Genomic DNA, 23940 nt, shown 5'->3' on the forward strand with positions numbered 1-23940 from the left:
AACATTTTCCCACCTCTGAACTTTTACATGACACTAACATTAGACCCTCATTATTGACTCTTCTAAATGTTCCCCATATTTCAGAACGGAGCTCCAAGCCACCTCTGTGAAATCATCCGTAAACACATCAGCTATTCCTCCAATTTTGAGTGTATACATGTTTGTTGCTTTTGCATAATATGTAATGCCTCCTTTAGCAAGGGAATCACAGGAGAGTTTCTCCCAAAGTCATGCATTTCCTCAGAAAGAATGCTGTCTGTTCCGGAGCTACTACTGTTGTGAGCAACTAAAAGTTGTCATCCTTGGGCTCTCTCATAGTAGTCCCAGCCCCTCTTTTCCTCATGAAACTATGTCAAGGCTAATGTGAAAATACTTCATGCACTGTTGCCAATGTATGCTAGGGATGAGCATAAAACAACAGACAAGGGGAAAAGAATCAATTGCAGACCCTAACATTTTAACTTTCTTAAATGTTTTTCTTCAACACTTTGCTATAGTTCACATTTTAAATGACTTTAAAATTATGCTTTAAGTAAATATATGCTTTAAATAATTTTTATTTGCTTCATTTTTCCTTCATAACTATCCCTTTTTTTTTTTGTCATCAAAGATATGTGCGTTTTTTATAAAAACACTTTCTTGTCCCCTGCTGACTACCTCTGGAAGCTTCTTGTTGACCTCTGGTTTTTTGGTTTCTTTTTTTGGCTTTTCATTTCTTAGGGTGGTGGTGGTGGTGGTGAAGGAGAGGGGTCTCCTGGTGGCCCCTGCATAAGCACTTCCCCTCAACATGAGCATGATTAACTGGAACCGCTGTTATTTCTGTGGTGTACACAAAATGAGCCATGTAGCTATTAACATCTCCCTGATTTAAAAAGAAACATGGAACTTTATTTTTCCTGCTGTCCTTAGGGAGGAAAGGTGTAAATATAAGAGACTGTAGCTAGTATCTTGGAAGTCCCCAGGAGACAGGCGTTTCCTCGTGGTCACTGACTCTCTGGGTCACTGACGCCCCTTGAACAGCCGGGCCCCGTGTCTCCCTTTGAAGCAAGTGATCCTTAAGGAATTTTCCAGGTTTAGTAACTTCTGTCTAGCTCTGAAAAGACATATGGCTGCAAAAGTGCTTGTTGAACAAGATAAGATATATTCATTTTTAAATAAAAATACTTATGGGCGAGAAAAATCGGAGTGGACTGAATCAATTACAGTAAATCTATGGGCTCTAAGGGAGCAAATAAGCCAGGCTGGCTGAAAGAATTAAATATTTTAAATTTATAAAGCCAGGGCAAATCCATAAAAGGATTCAATCTTCTTCTGATTCTTTTTTATTTTTATTTTTATTTTTTAGGATTCATCTTCTAATAATCCCGGGAGGAGGGGCAAGAGCAGGATTCTTGTTTCCATTTTACGCATGAGGAAACTGAGGTTCAGAAAGCCTAAGTGGCATGCCTTTTCAGTAATCGGCCAATCGTCGCCGCCCTAACTTTACCTCACCTCCCAGTGCAGCACTAGAGTCCCCTCAGGGGTGGCCGTCCCTGGTCAGTCCAGCCCCAGCAGACCGGGTGGGTATGACGCTCCCTGTCAGGCAGCACTTCCGCCTCCCGGGGCCCGCGCAGCTCACCTCCCTCATCTCCCGCGCTACCCCAGTCACGAGTTGTTTTAGGGGGCCCGCCCCTCCACTTGCTGATTGGGTAGCTCCTGAATCATTGCTCTCCTCTGATTGGTTGTTCCCTTTTCGGCTCTCCAATACCGCCTAGACCTACCGGATGCACGGGTAGGGCTTCCGCTTTCCCCGTCTCCCTCCTCCCGCTTGTTCTCCTCTCCCAGTCGGCACCACAGCAGTGGCTGCCGGGCGTGGTGTCCGTGGGTCCGTTGGTTTTTCTCTTACCGTTGGTGTCCGTGCCGTTGAATTGCCCGCCATGGCTGAGCTGGATCCGTTCGGCGCCCCTGCCGGCGCCCCTGGCGGTCCCGCGCTGGGGAACGGAGTGGCCGGCGCCGGCGAAGAAGACCCGGCCGCGGCCTTCTTGGCGCAGCAGGAGAGCGAGATTGCGGGCATCGAGAACGACGAGGCCTTCGCCATCCTGGACGGCGGCGCCCCCGGGCCCCAGCCGCACGGCGAGCCGCCGGGGGGTCCGGGTGAGAGTGCGGGCGCGTTTGGGGCGAGAGGACTTGTCTGGAAACTCGGTCCACAGTGGGTCCGAGAGCTTCTGTGTGACTCGTGCTCCTTGCTGAATTAGGAGGTTAGGGAGCAGTGCAAAGAGGAAATGAGACCCTGGCCCAGTCATTCAGAAACCTGCGCTCGAGAAGCCTGCTCGGTTCTCAGCGTGTTTGAGTGCTTCTGGGCGCGGGCGGAGCGAGAAAGCAAGTGTAGGGTGGCAGGCTCCGGAGCCGGAAGAAGCCCGTTCAATTCAGCAACTTTTCATGAAACATTTGCTGTGCCTTTAGTCCGGTCTCTGAAGCAACTGCATTGGCGAGTTTTTCCAAACTTATAAGCAAGTCTGAGCCGAGCACAGAACTCCAGTTATTAGAAAAGGAGGGCAGAAAAAAAAAAGAATGGAAATACCGTTTTTGAGAGATACAAACAAAAGTAGCAATGCAGTTCAGCATTTAAGCACTTAAGGTGTACAGAGTGTTGGATTACGAGGAGGAAGGAGTGAGTAGGGAACTCGAAAGATGATCTAGGTCTGGAGAAAGAACTGCTAAGGGGGGTAGGAGTTTGCTATCGTTGAGCGATTGATTTACAGCTAGGACTTCTGGAGCTCTCCCTCTGGGAACAGCTTTGGTAGGCAATATTGCCTAAGCAGAACCCAAGATTAGCCTAAACCAATCAGGGAGGGATGAAGAGGTGAATAGAGAGTGTTCTCAGCCAAACTCAAGTAAAAATGGGGCAGGTAGGATGGCAGTTTGACCTTTGGATGCCTTACGTGTGTATGATGCTTAGGATCATGAGTGGAAAAGACCTATTTAATAATACAAAGAAGTAGGAAATTTAGCTAGAAGAAATGAAATATGGCTTTTCATTCGCTTAAAAAAATTCCAACTAAGGGAGGATAGGGCACTACTGGGGCATATAGGAGTAGTGTCTACCCTAAATTCAAACCTTAAGGGGCCAGGTGGGTAACATATACGAGAGAAGCTGGCTTGACATGAGACAGTAGAAGTGTTGGAGACTGAGGCTTTGGTGCACTATAGTAGTGCTCTGTATAAAGGCATTCAGACCCAGCAATCTCAAGTTACTGTGCCAGCCAGGCAGAACCTTTTGATGAATGAGTTGGTGGGTGTGCTGCTAGTTTGCAGCCTCTGAGTTTTTGACTGCACCATGTTGCTTCCTAAGCAAATCAGTCCCCCAATAAGAACTTAGTGGGAACATGTAATATGCCCGAATATGCAACTTTATAGCGGGTAGGTTGGACTGAACTGGGCTGTGATTGCGAGATGAAGTTGGCCTTAAGTGATTAGGAGATATTTTCATTGGGTGGTCTCTAACATTTTTCTAAGAGTTTTAAAATTGACTTCTTAGATCCTTAGTTTACCTTCCTCATTTAATAGAAGAGAAGCAATCCTAGAGAGAAATGACTTGCTTAAAAAAGCACGAGTTAATAGCTGAGCCCCAAGTCTACCCACTCTTAGAATATACCACATTCTGTTGCAGTGTTTAGTTGTTTTAGCAGGGTTGTGGTGCGGTAAGAGACAGGCAGCTGTGGCTGTCCCAGGTGGAACAGATTTGGGAGAAGCAGAACCCAAGATCTGTAGGTGGAAGATTGTCCTGATTCAAGGACAGTGTTACCCTTACTGTTTTATCTCCACTGGCTAGCAGTGTGTCTGACATGTAGTAGATGCTCACGTTTGACAAAGAAATGAGCAAAAATGTCAGATCCAAGGGTCCTATGTAGAACCGACAGATCTTGGTGAAGGTAAAAGGGAGAGAATAGAGTTGGATACTCGGTCCTTTGTGCATCAAGCCTTCAGCAAAGGGAAGGAAAGAAATGGTTGCTGACTTAGTTCCTAGGAAGGACTTTCTTAGTGAACTAAGCATTTGGTGACTTAAAGCCAGATTCCTGACAGTGTAATTGAGGTTGGTAATATGCAGTGGTCAGCATTTCCTTTGGGGATTAGAGAACCGATTGGACACTTTTTCTCTCAGTTTTCTTTTTCCTTTTTTTTTTTTTTTTTTTAAGATATGCTCTAGTGGTTAAGATTCTATGCTATACTAAACTGCTTGAGTGTGAGTTTAGCTTTGTGATCTTAGACAATGTATATAACTACCACCACTGCCCGGCCTCAGTTTTCTCCTTTGTAAAAGTTGTATAATATAATTTATAATGCTATGTGGCATCTTTAGGATTACATTCAAGAGTGTCTATAAAGTGCTTACAGTTATATATGTAAGTATCTAGTGAATTCCAGCTACTATTAGTGGGAGAAAGGAGTTACAAGGCCTTTAGGCTTTGAAGAGTACTGAGTAAATTGAGAAGTTTTAGGCAGGAGCTCTCTTTCTGATGTATTATACAGAGATATATAGGCAGTCAGCTATGACAGATTGATGAGAGGAAAATAAACTGGCCCCAGCTTGCGGAAAGCGCCTATGGAGGAGGGGCACAGGCAAAAACCAGAGGAGTTAGGGCTGAGCTTTGGATGACTCCTTTGGTTGTTAAGAGATCCAGAAAAGAGACGTAGGTTTAGAGGCAGGAAGAAACCAGCTGGGTGAAGTGATATTGAGGTAACCAGCTGTGGGGGATATTGAGAAAGAACAGGTGGTCATGAAGGAGGCAGCACAAGTGGAGCTGTTGAAAAGCTCTCAATCATGAGGGCTGAGTCGGGGAAGAAAACAGGATAGAGAAGCCACAGAGAGTACAGCAGTAAGGCACTATTATGGTGTTTTGTTGTTTTTGAGACAGTTGCTCTGTCGCCCAGGCTGGAGTGCAGTGGTGTGATCTCGGTTCACTGCAACCTCCGCCTCCTGAGTTCAAGCAGTTCTCCTGCCTCAGCCTACCGAGTAGCTGGGATTACAGGCGTGTGCCACTATGTTCAGCTAATTTTTGTATTTTTCCTAGAGACGGGGTTCACCATGTTGGCCCGGCTGGTCTCGAACTCCTGACATCAAGTGATCTGCCTCCCTCGGCCTCCCAAAGTTTTTAGGATTACAGGCATGAGCCACTGTGCCCGGCGTATTGTTATGCTCTTGACAAGTTATTGCTTCCTTTTTTTTTGGAGATGGAGTTTTGCTCTTGTTGCCCAGGCTGGAGTGCAATGGCACGATCTCAGCTCACTGCGACCTCCGCCTCCTGGGTTCAAGTGACTCTCCTGCCTCAGCCTCCCGAGTAGCTGGGATTACAGGCGCCCACCACCATGCCCAGCTAACTTTTTGGGGTTTCACCATGTTGGCCAGACTGGTCTTAAACTCCTGACCTTAGGTGATCCACCCGCCTTGGCCTCCCAAAGTGCTGGAATTACAGGTGTGAGCCACTGCACCCGGTGACAAGTTATTTCTTGTAGGAGAAGAAAGAGACATGGGTGAATTAAAGGGAAGCTTTCTGGAGAAGTAATTTTATTGGTAGCAGTGGTGGAGGGAAGTTTAGGGAAATCTCATGCATGATAGTTAATTATACTGCACATTTGCTGTATACCAGGTACACTTTCAGATCCCAGCAGTAGCTCCACAAGTTAAGTGGTAGTGTCATATTTCAGATGAGAATGGATCAGTGTGGAAGTTGAGCAGTGTCCCTAAGGTAGCAAGGTGATAAATGGCTCAAGTGCAGCTTCAAACGTAGGTCTGCTTTACTTCAAATGTTTCTGGAATGTGGAAAGTTGAAAGTGGGTTTGGGACAGTCTTTCACTTTTGAAAACTTTGGCCCTTTTTCTGTCTGGAGTTCCTGAAAGGCCCTAGAAAGTTTCCTTCTGAAGCATCGTATTGCTTAGTTTAGTTGTCGTAGTAAGTCAAGGCCCTACATGTCCTTTCTGCATATTTCCACAGCAACAGACGATCCCTTGGCTTGAGCCAGTTGATTCTTGTAAGAATGTTAGTGCAGTAATACAGTAACTAATAAAGAGGAAAGCAGATGCCAGTGGGTCTGGAGGAGCCTTCAGACAGCATGTGATTTTTAAGGAGATGTGGGATGAGGATTGCTTCTTGTTTTGTATATGGAATAGTGATCAAAGTCTCTGATATTCCAGCCTAGGGCTGGACTATATTAGTGGATAGTTGGTATGTCAACTGTACTATATTAACCATAATGTAGGCCTGGCCAGACTAGCCATTGTAGGATCTAGGATTTAAAACCATCTCACTCTTCTGTCTTACACAAAAATAAATTCCAGGTGGATTAAAGAGAGACATTTAAAAAGTAAAAGAAGAAAAGTGAATATTTGTCTATCTCATAGTAGGAAAGGCCTTCAGCATAAAAGCAGATACAGAAATCATAAAGAAAAAGTCGATCATACACAAATTAAGTTGTTCCAAGTGTTAAATACCATAAACCAAATCAAAAGAGAAACTAGGGAAAATATTTGACTATTAGAGAGCAAATACTTAGAGATCAAAAAATAGCGGGAAAATAGGCAAACTCAAAAAATTCAGTAAAGAATAAAATCAGATGTCGGGTATGTGATTACCTCACTGGAAATAAGATTGGCACAAGAAAGCCACCATGAGTTGTTGTTGTTGTTTTTTTTTTCCATTATCAAATTAGCAAAAATTTTAAAACATGGTCAAGCACAGTCCCTAGTATCAGGGAAGGTCTAAGAAATGGGGCACTTGTGCTGCTAGTAGTAATATAAACTGGTAGACTAATAGGAACAAGTGGGTAGAGTTTTAGAAGTCTTTAAAATACATATCCTGGGCCAGGTGTGGTGGCTCATGCCTGAAATCCCAGCACTTTCGGAGGCCGAAGTGGGCGGATCACCTGAGGTCAGGAGTTCGAGACCAGCCTGACCAACATAGTGAAACCTCGTCTCTACTAAAAAATACAAAAATTATCCGGGCATGGTGGCACATGCCTGTAATCCCAGCTATTCGGGAGGCTGAGGCAGGAGAATCACTTGAACCTGGGAGGCAGAGGTTGCAGCTAGCCGAGATCGCGCCAGTGCACTCTAGCCTGGGCAACAGCGTGAGACTCCGTCTCAAAAAAAAATAAAAAAATACATATCCTGGCTGGGCGCGGTGGCTCATGCCTGTAATCCCAGCACTTTGGGAGGCTGAGGTGGGTGGATCGTCTGAGGTCAGGAGTTCGAGACCATCCTGGCCAATGTGGTGAAACCCCCGTCTCTGCTAAAACTACAAAAAAAATTAGGTGGGCATGATAGCTCATGCCTGTAGTCCCAGCTACTCAGGAGGCTGAGGCAAGAGAATTACTTGAACAACCCAGGAGGCGGAGGTTGCAGTGAGCCAAGATTGCACCACTGTACTCTAGCCTGGGCAACAATATATGAAAAAATAATATATATATATATATATATATATATATATAACCCGATCCACAATTTTTTTTTTTTTTTTTTGAGATGGATCTCAGCCTCCTGAGTAGCTGGGATTACAGACTCGTGCCACCACCCTGGCTAATTTCTGTATTTTTAGTATACGGAGGTGGGTTTCACCATGTTGGCCAGGCAGGTCTCGAACTCCTGACCTTGAGTGATCCTCCCACCTTGGCCTCCCAAAGTGCTGGGATTACAGGCGTGAGCCACCGCGCCCAGCTGTAACCCAGCAATTCTACAACAAGGAAGTTATTACAGAGGTGAAATTGAATATGCTTCCCCCATACTTTCACTAGTTTGATAAACTTCATATTTCCAAAACTTTATAGAATGCTTAAAAAACTGTATAGGTAGATGGCACATGGCTTAAGGTGGTAAAAGGCCACTGACAAACTATAAGAAACTCATTTTTGTACTGACATATAGGAGTAAAAGTCAACTAGGAAAATTAAGAAAAATATGAGAGGCCAGGCATGGTGGCTCATGCCTGTAATCCAACACTTTGGGAGACCGAGGCGGGTGGATCGCTTGAGTCCAGGAAATCGATAGCAGCCTGGGCAGCATGGCGAAACCCCCTCCCTACAAAAAAATAGAAAAATTATCCAGGCGTGGTGGCGCATGCCTGCAATCCCAGCTCCTGTGGGGACTGAGGTGGGAGGATGGCTTGAGCCCAAAAGGTTGAGGCTACAGTAAGCCATGATTGGGCCACTTTGCTCCAGCCTGGGCGACAGAGCAAGACTGTCTCAAAGATGAAGCTGCAGGTCTCTGCTCACTGGGTGATTCCAGGCCACACTTTTTTTTTTCCCCTTCCTGCAGAACTGTCATAGAGAAACACTGTTCTCTTTCTTCTAGTCTTCCATTTGTTACCACTGCACTGTAAAATAGAAAACAGAAAAAATCAAAAGCTTTTGGACTTGGGAACTTAAGGACAGATGTGTCCACATTTTGGTGAAATTTGTATATAAGCACATCTTGGTTTTATTTGTTGTATATAGCACCTACTACAGGGATAGCATTTAGTAGCTCAAGGTTCATACAGCATATAATGCTGTATTCTACTGTACAACCCTTTGGCCCAGTGTTTGACCAGTCTTTGTTGATAGACCAAAATCTTATGTCTTGCAGATGCTGTTGATGGAGTAATGAATGGTGAATACTACCAGGTACAGAGTACTCTGATTCTATTCATTGATAGTGATTGAGAATCTTCCTTTCCTGTGATTTTAATTGACTGACCTAGAAAGAAACCCCAGTCCTTTGACTTTCCTGAATGTATTACTGGCTGGTGTGTTATCTACCAAAGTGGAAAGATTTAAAGAGAGGTAGCATTGATAAAAAGAGAACTGTTTAAAAATGTTATTTACCTGCCCCTAGTGTTATCACCTTTATTCTAAAGAAATCACCATTCAAATGACACTGTGTTAAGTGCAGTAAGTTAGTACTAATACTTTAAATAATTCTTCTTCCATCTTTGTATATAGTCTGATTAGGTTAACCTGGTAATATTAATATTCCTTAGTTCAGTGAGTGGCATATGGAATAATTTTGTAAAGATTAACATTTATTTGAGTCTTTTTTTTTTTTTTGAGACAGTCTCACTGTCGCCCAGGCTGGAGTGCAGTGGCACGATCTTGTCTCATTGCGACCTCCACCTCCTGGGTTCAAGCGATTCATCCGCCTCAGCCTCCTGAGTAGCTGGAATTACAGGCGCATGCCACCACGCCCGGCTAATTTTTTGTATTTTTAGTAGAGATGGGGTTTCGCCGTGTTGGCCAGGCAGGTCTTGAACTCCTGGGCTCAAGTGACCCGCCCACCTCGGCCTCCCCAAGTGTTGGAATTATAGGCGTGAGCCACGGCGCCTGTCCTATGTGGTTGCCTTTTTTTGGGGTGGGGGGGCGGGAAGGGGGCGGGACAGGGTCTTACTCTGTCACCCAGACTGGAGTGCAGTGGCGCAGTCTTGGCCCACTGCCACCTCTACTCCCTGGGTTCAAGCAAATTCTCCTCCTGCCTCAGCCTCCCCAGTAGCTGGGATTACAGGCACATGCCACTACCGCCTGGTTAATTTTTGTATTTTTAGCAGAGATGGGTTTCACTGTGTTGGCCAGTCTGGTCTCAAACTCCTGACCTCAAATGATCCACCCACCCCAGCCTCCCAAAGTGCTGGAATTACAGGCGTGAGCCACCATGCCCAGCCTGTGTTCTTGCTTTTAAGGTAATCCTTTAACATTTTACAAAAACCACCATTGTTGTTAGAAACGGGTTCTGCAGTGAGCCGAGGTTGCGGTGGCTCTGGCCGGGTGCGGTGGCTCACGCCTGTAACCCCAGCACTTTGAGAGGCCAAGGTGGGTGGATAACCTGAGGTTAGGAGTTTGAGACCAGCCTGGCCAACATGGTGAAACCCCGTCTCTACTAAAAATACAAAAATTAGCTGAGTGTGTTGGCAGGCACCTGTAATCTCAGCTACTCGGGAGGCTGAGGCAGGAGAATTGCTTGAACCCAGGAGGTGGAGGTTGCAGTGAGCCAAGATCGTGCCACTGCACTCCAGCCTGGGCAACAAGAGTGAAAACTCTGTCTCAAAAAAAAAAAAAAAAAGAACCAGGGGGTTCTAACTCAGGTGAAGTGCATTTTAGGAAGGAATTTTTGGTGTTAATATAGCACAATTGTGTTTTGTGTTAAGGAAAGTAATGGTCCAACAGACAGTTACGCAGCTATTTCACAAGTGGATCGATTGCAGTCAGAGCCTGAAAGTATCCGTAAATGGAGAGAAGAGCAAATGGAACGCTTGGAAGCCCTTGGTAAGGAATCCCTTTCTGTCTTTTGGTGTCTGTTTTCAGTGGAGTAGTTGACCTGGACTCTACTTTTATTCCTTTTTAGCTCACATTAACCAGTGTCATTGTTTGGTCCTTGGGAAGATATCTTCTCAGCCTGAAGGTTACAAGGCTACCTGCACTGAGATGCCTAATCACAGGCCATTGTGTGAGGAGTAGGGTAGCCGGAGAGCCCCAAGATCCTCTCACAGGAAGAGCATACTGATGCTGTTCCTGACCTCAAGAGTAGCCTCAGGTGGTGTTTATAGAGTGCTTTATAAACTTGAAGGATTCAAGTTTCCCATGTCCGTGGACTTTAACAGTCCATTTTTCTTTTTTCTTTTTTTGAGATGGAGTCTCACTCTGTCACCCAGGGTGGAGTGCAGTGGCGCGATCTCGGCTCGTTGCAAGCTCTGCCTCCCGGGTTCACACCATTCTCCTACCTCAGCCTCCTGAGTAGCTGGGACTACAGGCACCCGCCACCATGCACTGCTAATTTTTTTTTTTTGTATTTTTAGTAGAGACAGGGTTTCACCGTATTAGCCAGGTTGGTCTCGATCTCCTGACCTTGTGATCCACCCGCCTTGGCCTCTTAAAATGCTGGGATTACAGGCGTGAGCCACCGCGCCCGGCCTCCATTTTTCATTTGAAGGCTGAATGAATTTAAGGTAACACGAGGAAAATGAGGTATGTTAGGAAAAAATGTACAGTTTGTTTTTCCTACCTTAATATCTCCGTAAGGTAAGTTTTACAATTTTACAGGTAAGAAAAGTGGAGGAGAGGTAGAATAAGTATTTGGAATACTCAGCTAAGGAATGATAAGAGTCACAATTTCAGCTGAAGTCTGCCTTGCTTCAAAGTCACTACCCATCCCCATCAGCCACATTGTTTTCTAAACATTTAATGTGCGTGGCCATCTAGCCACACAGCCTGGCCTTTGATAAAGAGATGTGTACATGGAGTGCCACCTGTTGGTTCATGATCAGGGGAGACTTGTGTCTGTACATGGTGGATTGGAGAAGTATGTAGAGTGTGAGGATATAATCCACATTGTGCCCTTTTCTTTGTTTTTTCTTTTTCTTTTTTTAATCAGCTGACTTTAAGATTCATCTTTTCTCAACTTTACAGAACAATTGAAAGAAGAGGAAAATAAACATGTGCACCCCCAGATTCAGTAATTAATGGGTTATCTTTATATAAATGATATGTTTTGGACGTACACACACATACACAAATTGTTTTGGCTGACCTACTTTAAGATAAAGACATCATATACTTCATGTCTAAATATTTCAATGTACACCTCCTAGAAATAATGACATTCTCCTATGTAACCACAATGTCAGCAGTATTATTCCCTCTTGGGAACTGTTGAACTAGTGAAAACATGAGTCCTTATTTTTCAGTTGGGATAACTGACACCCAGAAATAGGAAGAGACATGACCCAGATGACACAGCCAATTAGTGCCAAATCATTTATCTCTCTAGTCCTTTTATTTCTCTAGTCCAATTTAGGTGGCTTTCAGAACAAAGAATGCACTTAATATTTGAACCTTTATAGCACCATTCATTAGTAATTTCTTTGGTGGAAATATTCTGTATCTGTGCTGTCTAGTATGGTAGCCATTAACCACATGTAACTGTTAAGTACTTGAAGTGTGGCTTCACATTTCAAATGTGACTGAGAAACTGGATTTTAAATTTTCTTTAATTTTAATAAATTTACATTGAAGTAGCCACATGTATCTAGTAGCTACTATATTGGACAGTGGAGCTGTAGGAAGATGAAAATAGGTCCTAACTGCTTTGGTCCTTGCTTGTTCTTTGTGTCTCTTGAGTATGCTTAGAGGCAAGATTTAGCTGGTCTTGGTACTGCTGTAGTATTTTTCATGTTACAGAACCCAAATTTATCTTTTCTGTTTCACCAAGCTCTAGCAGTTTTTCTTCTCCATGGAGAGAGTCTGCTTTAGTGTCTGGAAAGATTTAATTTTTCAATTATGAAATTGGGTACTTGGGGAATACTTTGATGAGCTGTTTTCTTAATTCAAAGTGCTTTTTTGAGAGAAGTACAACATTTGGCCTTGCATTCCAACTGAATTGAATTCGCTTGGTTCATGAACAAGGTGTTCCTTCAATTTCACCTTTTTTCCTTGCAAAAACTGTGAGAAAGCACACGATGCTAAAAATAGAGAACTGGTGCCAGTGGTTTTCAGTCTAGCTGCTGGCTACATTCTCAAGTAATTTTCTTTTGTCTGACCAGTAACGAGGGTGGCCAGAATGGAAGGCACCTGTGAATGTGCTTTGCTCTCTAAGGGGACTTCCTCTTCATCCTCTGAGGGGAAGAATTCTAAATTAGTATTGCAGTGGCACTAAAGCTGCAAAAGCCAGAAGACCAATTTAAATGTACTGTTTTATGCAGTAACCACAGTCTGTTCAGCAGGTCACCATTTTTATTTAAATTCATTTTTCAGAGATAAATTTTATATTTTAGTCCTAATGTATAGTAAATGTTAACATCAAAATATATTGAAAGAAAATACTGTCCAATCAAAAAGGTAATTATTTGGAAGTAATTTCACCATGATTGAAAAGGGGGCCTTACATTTTGAATTAGGTATTGTCACATGGCACTTCCAGCCCACAGCTTCTCATTGCAGTATAGCTAAATCTTCCATTCCACATCCGTACTTTATGCCATGGATAGACACATATTAGATGTTTACTGTAGAGGCTGGGTGGGGTGGCTCAGGTCTGTAATCCCAGCACTTTAGGAGGCTGAGGTGGGAGGATCACTTGAGCTCAGGAGTTCAAGACCAGCCTGGGCACCGTAGTGAGACCCTATCTCTACTAAAAAAAAAAAATTAGCTGGGTGTCGTGGTGCACGCCTGTGGTCCCAGCTACTTAGGAGGTTGAGGTGGGAGGATCACTTGAGCCTGGGAGATTGAGGCTGCAGTGAGCTGTGATAGCACTACTGCACTACAGCCTGGGCTACAGAGCGAGACCCTATCTCAAACAAAACAAAAAAAAGTTTACTGTATATACTTTAGAGTCATCAGTGAAAAATCTGAGAAAATGATTCTTCTGAACGACAGATCACCTTCTGACAAATTAGATACCGAGATGAACGTTCTTTCTAACCTGAAACTTGGGGGAGTTTCTAGCTGCTATTAGGCTTTTTCTTATAGTTACACACAGCCATTTGCAGGTTGTTACTATAAGACCTTTCCTGCAAAGGCCCTAAAAATGCCCAAGAATACTTCATTTTTCATCCCTTCTAGTAGTTACTTGACACCGCTACTGCTCTCTACTCTCCTTCTGAAAGACACTAATTTCACTTTGGCCTCTTGCTCAGCACTTTTAAAACTCTGTCCAGATCACTGGTGGTCACATTTTGTGATTATTTCTAGGCTTGCCTCTCTTTCTGTCCCTCCCTTTGGAGGAAGTATAATGAAGTAAGAAAAGTGTAAGCTTTAGAAGCCAGATCTGGGTTTGAATCTTGGCTCTGTCACTTACTATAACCTTTAGGAAGTTCACTCAAACTTTCTGAGGTTTAGTTTTTCTCACTGCTGAAAATGGGATCAGAGTTTACCTTCTTGGGATTGTTGTAAAGATTGAGTTAGATGTCTATAAAACACCTGCCAGACAGAATGTCCAGAAGAACTTGTTTAAAGTGAAGTATCAGGTTAACTTCAAGTGTCAGCTGCCTCAGTAGCTATGACATGTATTTCTTTTCTTTTCTTTTCTTTTTTTTTTTCTTTTTTGAGACAGAGTCTCACCTTGTTGCCTAGGCTGGAGTGCAGTGATGCGATCTCAGCTCACTGCAACCTCTGCCTCCCAGATTCAAGCGATTCTCCTGCCTCAGCCTCCCCAGTAGCTGGGATTATAGGCATGTACCACCACATCCAGCTAATTTTTTGTATTTTTAGTAGAGACGGGATTTCACCATGTTGGCTAGGCTGGTCTCAAACTCCTGACCTCAGATGATCCACCTGCCTCGGCCTCCCAAAGTGTTGGGATTACAGGCGTGAGCCACCACGACCAGCCGGCATGTATTTCTTTATCTCTCACTATCTACTGATATATGTCTCTTCAGCTCAGTGTCTTAGGGAAAACCATATTTAGTCCTCAGAAACTTCATGTTTCATGTTTGAGAATCCAATCTAGCAAACCTGCTAGGTATGCATTTTCTTGCTCTCATTTCTAGAACCTTCAGGTTAACTGTTAACAATGATCCCATACCTCTACCCCCTGCACTTCTCTCCAGTGGAGTTTCTTTTGTAGCTCTGCCCTGGCTCTGCAACAAACACACTGCAGACCAAGCAGGAATAGATGCCTTGTGGTCCTCTCTAGTGCTGATATTCTGTGGTCTATCATTCTCTGGTTCCTGAATCATCTCTACCTTTGGTAATTGTCCTAATAGCACCCTGCTTCACAGAAGTGCTTCTACTATATTTAGTTATGAGAGTGCCACCTTGTGTTCCACAAAACCATTGTCAAACCTGGAATATGGACTAGTTTGGGAGAAGAGGTAAAAGATTAAGATGAATACCCTACTGTGAACTAATATTGGCAGCATTGGTAAAGAATCATCTATAATTGTTTCTCCCCCAATTGGTGCCCAGAAGGCTTTTTTCCTATTAATAATAGAAGTCAGTATTTCCACATACACCCTTCTCTTTTGCTGTGCCCAAAACAAGACAAAACAAAACTAATGACCCACTAAAATGTCAGTGGACTGGGATAAGACCAGGAATAGGACTGTGGGAAAGACCAGGCAGGAATAGAAGCACTGAAATCAGAGTTGGTTGTGCAAACAGAGAAAACAGAAGTTTATCTTCCCCTCTCTACTCTTCTCCCCCAACAGGCACACAAACATGGACCTGCACCCACCATAAGTTCAGTAAGACCAAAATAAACTGATGAACTTCAGTTTGCACTTTGCCTCAATTGTATTGTCTTTCTCTTCTCTCCCTTCAAAGATGCCAATTCTCGGAAGCAAGAAGCAGAGTGGAAAGAAAAGGCAATAAAGGAGCTAGAAGAGTGGTATGCAAGACAGGACGAGCAGCTACAGAAAACAAAAGCAAACAACAGGTCAGTCCATGGTGGTTGTAGCACATTTGTTTTCCAAAATTGAATCAAATCCATTCTTAGCATCCAGTCTAGGTTTTTGGCTTCTGCCTCCTTTAGTGTGAAATGTCTGCAGTTTTTAAAGAAAGTGCTTGAAACAGGTTGCAAGTCTCTCGGGTCTTGTGAGCATAATTCACCCTATTGTTTAGCCATCCCAGTTGTAGTGAGCTTAGCTCTCTGAGAGTTTGGTTAATATGCATAACCTGTAATGGTGTGATTCAGCCAAGGGAAAAGTTACTTTTCATGGAACCCTGAAACGAAAGCTGGGTGTCATGGATATACCCAGATCTAGTTACTTTGGATATGATTATAGACTTGGTCATGTTGAGTCTCCTAAATATAGCCCTGCCCTCTGAAAGCCACTTCATGAAGGAGTCCGTTGGCAGGAAAATGTGCTTTGTAGTTAGGCAGCCAAGGATGTTCCAACATAATTATTTTAGAATTGAGGGTTCTGTGGGTACTTATCTGTGCCTTAAAAAGTTTTGAATTGACTTCTTAAAAATGTTCTGTTTGAAATAGATTTTATTTAGTTACTGATGGTTAAGGAGTTGTGAGGAGAAAAACGCTTTCATTCTCATACCACTACTCACCAGCAGCTGGGCTTTAATGCCCTACACTTAGAGCCATTCTTGGAAGCAGAAAAGAGAGGATATGTGGTGTTGCTTCCCTCAGGGCAGGCAGGTTCAGAGCCCAACTTTAACTGAATAGTCAATCCATTCACTTCAGTGTATAAACCGGCCAGACCGAGCCTGGGGATATTTTTAATTTTCAAGGTAGAGCCTTGGGTTCTTGTACGCAGAAGCAGGAAGCAGGTTGGGTTAAGTGGCAGCTCTGTTAGACAGAGATGTGGCAGGAGAGAGAACCAATGGCTTTGCCAGCCAGCCAGTGCTATTGTGGGTCCAGTATGACAGAGCAGTTGGACTCTCTTTTGTATGCTAGCAGCCCTTCGGCTCATTGGATTCCAGCTTGAGCCTGTGTCCTGGTCACTTTCCTCTGGGGGTGGTGTGCTCAAGGAGTGCCTGTTAGGTTCCACGTGGAGTTCTGTGGGACTGCTCTCTGGTGTGCAGGCAGGGTTGCCAGTGGTGATGGCTTCCATCAGCTACGTGGGGCTGTTGTTGAGCCTGTGGTCAGTAGGTGGTGCTGACAAGTCCAGGCTCCTGTGTCGTCTGCTCCCTCAAGATGATTTTCTCCCAGGTGGAAGTTCAGATCGGTAAAGCCGAGTGGGGACTGTGTGCAAGCACCCTGCGAGCCCTGAGAACTCCCCCAGCCTGCGGCCCCAGCACTTTGGTTTGAAGTACTGTAGCTGTGCTGACCCTCCTTGCTCTGGGTCTGTGATGCTTCAAGAACTTAACATAAATTTTCAAACTTAGATAATGAATATGTTGGTAACAGCCTTTCTGTTGCAGAAATTTTTTTCAAGGAAGTTTTGCTGAACTGTCAAGAAAGGGATACTCTCTGTATCCAGAATCCGTTGTTCTCAGAGGGAGTAATGACACCTGTTTTTTTTGTTGTTGTTTTTTTTTTTTGTTTTTTTTTTGTTTTTTTGATATGGAGGCTTGCTCTGTCACCCAGGCTGGAGTGCGGTGGTGCGATCTCGGCTCACTGCAAGCTCCACCTCCCGGATTCACGCCATTCTCCTGCCTCAGCCTCCTGAGTAGCTGGCGCCCGCCACCATGCCCAGCTAATTTTTTTTCTGTTTTTAGTAGAGACGGAGTTTCACTGTGTTAGCCAGGATGGTCTCGATCTCCTGACCTCGTGATCTGCCTTCTTTGGCCTCCCAAAGTGCTGGGATTACAGGCGTGAGCCACTGCACCTGGCCGTGACACCTGTTTTTAGGAGCTCAGTCTTAAAAGTTTAGTCCCTCCAGGCATTGAATTTGGGCCTTGGTACCTTTCTTTACTTGGAACTGTAGAATGCTGGGTAAGCTGGTCTCACAGATGAACCTCTTAAGTTCCAGAGAGAAGGGACTTCCCGACTGCTCACTGAGAATGTAGAGCTGCTTAGGAAGCAGGTCACTTGCCTTGTGGGGGAACCTTGCAGCACAGGGCTGACCCTGAGAGCATAAAGCTAGTGGAACACTAGCCATTGTCACCAGGGCTCTAGGACAGAAGAGATGGTTTTTACAGTTTATTCCAGTGATTCTTCACTGGTTGGAGGTGGGAGCCATTTGAGAGTCACTTTGGGGGACTTCTTCCAAGGGTCTACACCCTCCCCTGGAGATTTTTATATTGCTGACTACTCCCCCTCTCCATCCACGTTTGACTGTAAACTTTGGAGTTCAAAGGAATAGGTCCTATTTAGATGTATAAAGTAATTCATCCTTGTTATCTGTCTATGGGTAAAGAGTGAATATTTTTAGAAAAGAAAATGGGGGCCGGACACCGTGACTCACACCTGTAATTCTAGCACGTTGGGAGGCCAAGGCGGGCAGATCACTTGAGGTCAGGAGTTTGAGACCAGCCTGCCCAACATGGTGAAACCCCATCTCTACTAAAATACGAAAATTAACCGGGCATGGTGGCGTGTGCCTGTAATCCCAGCAACTCGGGAGGCTGAGGCAGGAGAATCACTAGAACCCGGGAGGCAGAGGTTGCAGTGAGCTGAGACCGCACCACTGCACTCCAGCCTGGGCGACAGAGCAAGACTCAGTCTGAAAAAAAAAAACAAAAAACAAAAAAAACGGGGTGCTCATTTCAAGCAAGTATGATTCTCTCTGGGTGACTCCTGCAGTAGCTGGATGTTAAGGGGACCCGAGAGATAAGGCAGAAACATGACAAGTTTGAAAGAGGAAACTCAGAGACAGGAAGGGCATCCAGTTAATTGTGAGAGCATCCTCAGGCCTCCTGCCTTCCAGCTGCCTCACCACTGGGTCACCAAAGCACTAGGAGCACATCGCGCCTGGCACTGCACTGGGAGTGGGTGTGCGGCGGTAGACATGGTTCCTCCCCCGCACAATCTGTACTCTATTGTCAGTCCCCAGACTGCATCTCCCTTCTTTTATCCCAAGTTGAGGCCTCAATGTCACAGTACAAGAGCTGTGAATTATTCAGTGACAGCCATGGAAAAGAATTTCCTTTTCATAGCCAGCCAGCCAGAGCAGTGACTGACTCCTGCAGCTGGATGAGTTTGCTCATCAAGAACAACCCCAGAACATTTCCCCTATTACAGGTAGCACTTGTGCTTGTTAGCTCTTTCAAGGCTTGAGAAGGTTTGGGGAACCCACAGTTCTCAGAGATGGCAAACATTTTTTTCTATGCCCACTTTGAGGCTGTTTATGGAATGAAGTTCTGCATTGTATTCGTGCCTCCAGAGCTTGTCCTAGGTCAGGCATTCCTCTTCCCTCCCCTCTCCTGAGCCTCCCTGAGCCCCTTCCTGCCTTGGCTGGGGATTGCTACTTTCAAGTGAAGGACAACTAAGCGGAGGGCCACCTGTGTGTGTGTCTGATTTTCTGTTTGTTCTGGGCCTGCAACCTTGACAGGGGATGTGCTTGTCACTGAGGAGCTCTTTGGTCTTGGGCTAGCTGCAAAGGAGCAAGAGCCTGACATTCAAACTTTTGTTGTCTTAGTGATGATTTGACAGGAGTCATGAAACCTCTACTCTTCTTGTGGAGGGAAACCCAAGTTGAAATAGATCAGGTTTAGTCCTTTGTGTAAGCTAAAAGGGTTATGGGTTTATAAGCCAGCCTGCCTTGCCTTTTCCTCCCACTCATTCTGCCCACAAACAACTCTGTTTTCCTGCTGAGTCACTTTAAGTTACAATCAGCCTGCTCTTTTTGCTTTCTTTAAATTTCCACAAAACACCTCTTGTGTATAAACCAAAATGGGAAAGAAGGGCATGTGTGAGCTTAAAAATTAACTTAAAATTACTAGAATTTGCCTTCAAATAAATATGTGAGGTTAGCTTAATGACCAGGCATGATTATCCTTGAAAAATGTCTTTCCGGCCGGGCGCGGTGGCTCACGCTTGTAATCCCAGCACTTTGGGAGGCCGAGGCGGGTGGATCACGAGGTCAGGAGATCGAGACCACGGTGAAACCCCGTCTCTACTAAAAATACAAAAAAAAAAAATTAGCCGGGCGCGGTGGCGGGCGCCTGTAGTCCCAGCTACTCGGAGAGGCTGAGGCAGGAGAATGGCGTGAACCCGGGAGGCGGAGCTTGCAGTGAGCCGAGATTGCGCCACTGCACTCCAGCCTGGGCGACAGAGCGAGACTCCATCTCAAAAAAAAAAAAAAGAAAAAAAAAAAAAGAAAAATGTCTTTCCCCTTGCCCACCCTAAATCGACTTGACAAAGGACAGGGTAAGACTCCGTGAGGGAGGTTCCCTGCCCAGCCACAGTGGAGAAGAGTGGGCTGGCTGAGCCCAGGGAGTCAGTCCAGGGCAACAGAGTCAAAGCCAGCCTGGCCCCTGCTGTGAAAATTTCTCCACCCAGTCTGCCCCCTCCTTCCTGTCTGAGAGCCCTGCCACGTTGAGAGTTAAGAAGGGATGAAGTTCTAGATTCTGGGCTGTACCTTGTCAAAGCCAATTGAGTCTAGTGTAAAAATATTCAGAAACTGTACCCGCTTCTTGAGTAGAGAGCCATATTCAGGAACAACAGAAGCCAGGGCCAGGATTCTAGTCCAGTGTTCTTCCCACCAGACCACTCGCCTCCAGCCGTTTTTTTCCTGTAAGGTTGAGATTTTAAAATGACCATATGTGTTCCCAGGATTCTGGAAGTGTATCCCACCCAGACAGTGTGGGAAAGCAGTAGTTAGATAATCCAAGATAAAACTGGCTTTGGGTCCTAGCGCATCTGGTGTCTGGCAGCATTCCTGCCCAGTGACATTTACTGAGACAGGCAGGAAGGTGGCGTGGCTTTCTGGGCACATACCAGCAGGGAAGAAACATGACTATACAGTAGAAAGAGCCCTGGACTTAGGGCCAGGCTGCCTTGGTTGTGAGTCCTGAATGCTGCCACTGTGGTGTAGCTGAGCAAGTTGTTCATCTCTAAGCCTCAGTTACCTCATCTGTACAGTGGGGGTGAGAACAGTCAGGGTCATAGGTTGTTACAGTTAAGGATTGAATCAACATAATGTATGTGAAAGGGCTTAGTCCATGATTGGGTGCTTAATAAATGCCCGTGTTGCTGGGGTGAGCCAAAGGGATGAAGTTGGCAGTGCTCGCTCTGTCATGGAGCAGTCCCCATATGGGAAGGCCAGCGGGAAACCAGGCCTGCTGAAGTCTCCAGAGCTGGAAGCCTCACGGGGGTTAGGAAGGAGCCTTGGGAGCAGCTCCTCAGAGCACAGTTGTACCTCAATTGTGGATTTTAGATGTTTCTGCTTCTCAATGTTCTCTCTTTTTTCCTGCCTGCTTGCCTGCCTTTTGGACCTCTTGCTGTCTAGGGTGGCAGATGAAGCTTTCTACAAACAACCCTTCGCTGACGTGATTGGTTATGTGTATGTTGCAAAACTAATTCCTTTTTCTTGTGATTCTTTCTACTTTTTGTTTAGAGTTAATGCTCCTTTTATGTCACAAGTTGCTTTGCTTTTTAAATTATTTCATATTGGCACTTTGGGGGCTGCCTAAGAATTGATAAGCGGGGTATGATCCGTTGATGAATCTTCCAGATTTGTGACTCCCTGCATCCTCTGATGGCCATTTTTCATATTTGGGGTTTTGGAGGGAAGAAAGCTAACTCGCTTTCAAAATGTGTCATTTGCGATCTTATCTGGGAAGGGTTTGAGGCTCGGGGGAACTCTGCCCTCTTGCTCTTGCTGCCATCACTGCTGCCGTGCCCTGTTGCCTGCCTGCCTCAGGTGGGAAGGAGGTTTCCTCAGGTGGCGGTCCCAGGAGGTTAGGAGCCAGTGAGCAGCAGCACCTTGCATTGCCAAAGTCAGAGCTGTGGGGCAGCATTTTCCATACTTGGTTCGTTCAAACAATGTGGGGTCGTTTGCCGCTCCCTCAGGCAGAAGAGTCCAGAGCAGAGGGGGTTGTCTCCAGTGGGTGTCTGTAATTGTTCCTCTGTGGTCTTGCATGTCAGAAATTGCTATTTAGTGGTCAGCTTCTGATGTCCTGTCTCCTAGCACAGGGAAGCCCCCAGCTTTGAGATCAGGATAGTCAAAGTGTCTTGATACGGGCCGCTTGGGCTTCTCCCCCTGACCCCCCCAAAAGAAACTTGCATCTTCTCTGGAGAAGGTGTTTTTCTTATTCTTTTTTTCTTTTTTCTTTTTTTTAAGGATTTCTTTTATCAAAGCAGTATTGCTGAAGAGTTGGAAACAGTTCTCATTGTCTCCTCCTTAAAAATTAGGGCTGGCTTTACAAGAGAAGTAAGGGTGGAATGCAAGAGGAGAGGAAACTGTGGAAGGTGGGCGATGAGCTCAGGTCTGTAGAGCCTCTCAGGGCCTATGACCTTGAGATGTTCATCCCCTTAGAAGACAGAACTGGGTTTCCTGGGCCCCCAGATGCATTTGCAGTGAGACTTGTGAAATGCTGGACTTACAGGTGGTGTTTGATTTGATTTCTGCACATTCTCTCTGGAGTAGAAATGGAGACTGGAAAGGTCGAGTCTGGTTTTGCTGGGCAGCTGGGTGGCCAGCAAAGCCAGCTGCACGTCCCCAAGCACAGATAGAGTGGCAAGGGCATGTCCAGCTTACTGACCATCTGCATTGAGCTCATTCTCATTTTCTGTATCTGACTTAAAGTTTCTCTCGTTTCTTTTCTTCTCTTCACCTTTAAGCACAAACATAAACCATCCTTGCTACAGCCTAGAACAGTTAAGTAAACCTTTCTCACTGCCCCTAACTGTGTGTGCCATGAAGTCGCAGTGTTGTAGTGGCTCTGGGCTTCAGCAGTGTTTGCCACGGCCATCCCTGTGATAGTGCCACCCCTCCGTCCCCACAGACCAGTCATCTCCATTGCTTTTGCTTTGCCCGTGATGCTTGTTGGAGTAGATGAATATAGTGTGTCTTACCGCTGTCCTTTCCGGCTGTAGCTCCCACCAGTTAATTCCGAACTGGGGGTGGGCTGACCTTGATGTGAAAGAATGTTTGAGCAGCATCCTGCCAAAAAGCAACTCACGTTGGCTCTCCTGCCAGTGTGCCCTGAGTGGCCCCAAGGCACCTGGCTGGAGGGAAAATGGCAAACTTTTGGCTGAACTGGAGAATGTCCTAACAAACCCCCTTCCAGAATGGCTTTAGTCTCTAGTGCCTGCTAGCATGGGAGCTTTGTCTTGAATTCCTTTTGATCTGCCCTGTTTCTCTCCAGCCTTAGGAGTAAATCTAGAGGCTATTGTGCAATGATCTATGGGCTTTTTAGAAGTCTCTAAATTTCCTTGAAATTCAGTACAGCCCACCATAAACTACTCAAGTTCTTGATCAGCCTGCTGCTTTGTTCTTTTTAATAAAAGCAGTGTGTAGCTGGCTAAGGACTTGTTTTATTAATGCTCCACGGGAGCAGGGACAGCCAGACAGAGAGACATAGTGAGCCCTGAACCAAACACCTGTATTCCAACATTTTACACAGCAGTCTGGGCACCCTGTGCCTAGGAGAGCCAGCTACGTGTCTACCTGAGTCTGACCTGGGCCAGGGGCTGTTATCTTGGGAAAGCCAGAATGTCATTAAGAAAGGGACAAATAGGCAGTTGCTTGTGTAGCAAGGCAGCCACCAGGTTGCTCAAAGGGGGTTCTACATAAACCAACATATTTTGTTGTTGCTTCCAGGGCAGCAGAAGAAGCCTTTGTAAATGACATTGACGAGTCGTCCCCAGGCACTGAGTGGGAACGGGTGGCCCGGCTGTGTGACTTTAACCCCAAGTCTAGCAAGCAGGCCAAAGATGTCTCCCGCATGCGCTCAGTCCTCATCTCCCTCAAGCAGGCCCCGCTGGTGCACTGAAGAGCCACCCTGTGGAAACACTACATCTGCAATATCTTAATCCTACTCAGTGAAGCTCTTCACAGTCATTGGATTAATTATGTTGAGTTCTTTTGGACCAAACCTTTTTGTCTTTAGAGTTGTTCATTGTTTGTGATTGCATGTTTCCTTCAACTGTGTTCTCCCTGGCATTCAGAGAGGAGGGAGAGGAGGAAGAGGAAGGGGAGGAAAGCCTCCCAACAGTAGCCTCAACCTGTGCTTCTGTGCATTATTCTGAGAATAAATTTCTGTTTCAAACTGTATTATGTGAAGCTTCTTTATTGACCTCAAGATGTGTTGTAGTTTGGAGTGAAGTTGGAAGGGTTGAGGAATTGCCTTGAAATTTCTAGGGCTGAGGAGGCACAGCCACTGGGCACACGGCCCTGCCTTCAACTAAGGTAGCACCGGGATCTAGAGTGGGATCCTGTGGACATTTGCATTTGAGAAGGGAGTCTAGTGGCTGAAGGTTAACCCCCTCGTTATCTACCTAAGACACAGCTGTGAATCCTCTCACCAACCTAGTCGTTTTCTCCCAGATGGGCTCTTGCTTGCCAGTGTCGCTCAGTTTAGGGTCTTGGATAGTATATTTCAGCAGGAGTCTGTGGGGCATGTAGACTCTAGTAAGACCTTGACTCCTTTGGATCCGGCCAGT

General features: G+C 45.3%; 1 protein-coding gene across 4 annotated transcripts; it reads left to right on the plus strand.

The window, feature by feature from the left end:
* The first annotated feature begins 1770 nt into the window (after positions 1–1770).
* On the plus strand, positions 1771–23551 carry CLTA (clathrin light chain A). 4 transcript variants are annotated; one of them, XM_032164141.2, is made up of 7 exons: positions 1771–2133; positions 8596–8633; positions 10148–10265; positions 15258–15369; positions 20783–20836; positions 22117–22152; positions 23099–23551. In XM_032164141.2, exons 1-7 carry the CDS (start codon positions 1917–1919, stop codon positions 23268–23270), a joined length of 747 nt encoding a protein of 248 aa, XP_032020032.1. In that variant the 5' UTR covers positions 1771–1916; the 3' UTR covers positions 23271–23551. The 4 variants fall into 4 exon arrangements, with proteins under 4 accessions (XP_032020032.1, XP_032020033.1, XP_032020034.1 ...); XM_032164142.2 differs by lacking the exon at positions 22117–22152; XM_032164143.2 differs by lacking the exon at positions 20783–20836.
* Positions 23552–23940: the final 389 nt, after the last annotated feature.

This window comes from Hylobates moloch, unplaced genomic scaffold (genome assembly GCF_009828535.3).
Source record: "Hylobates moloch isolate HMO894 unplaced genomic scaffold, HMol_V3 SCAFFOLD_10, whole genome shotgun sequence".
Lineage (NCBI taxonomy): Eukaryota > Metazoa > Chordata > Mammalia > Primates > Hylobatidae > Hylobates > Hylobates moloch.

Coding starts and splice junctions, on each gene's coding strand:
- CLTA (XM_032164141.2), top strand. CDS start 1,917: ATGGCTGAGCTGGATCCGTTCGGCGCCCCTGCCGGCGCCCCTGGCGGT. Junction 15,370..20,782: donor AAAACAAAAGCAAACAACAG/GTCAGTCCATGG, acceptor CTTGCTGTCTAG/GGTGGCAGATGAAGCTTTCT. Junction 20,837..22,116: donor GCTGACGTGATTGGTTATGT/GTATGTTGCAAA, acceptor TTCACCTTTAAG/CACAAACATAAACCATCCTT.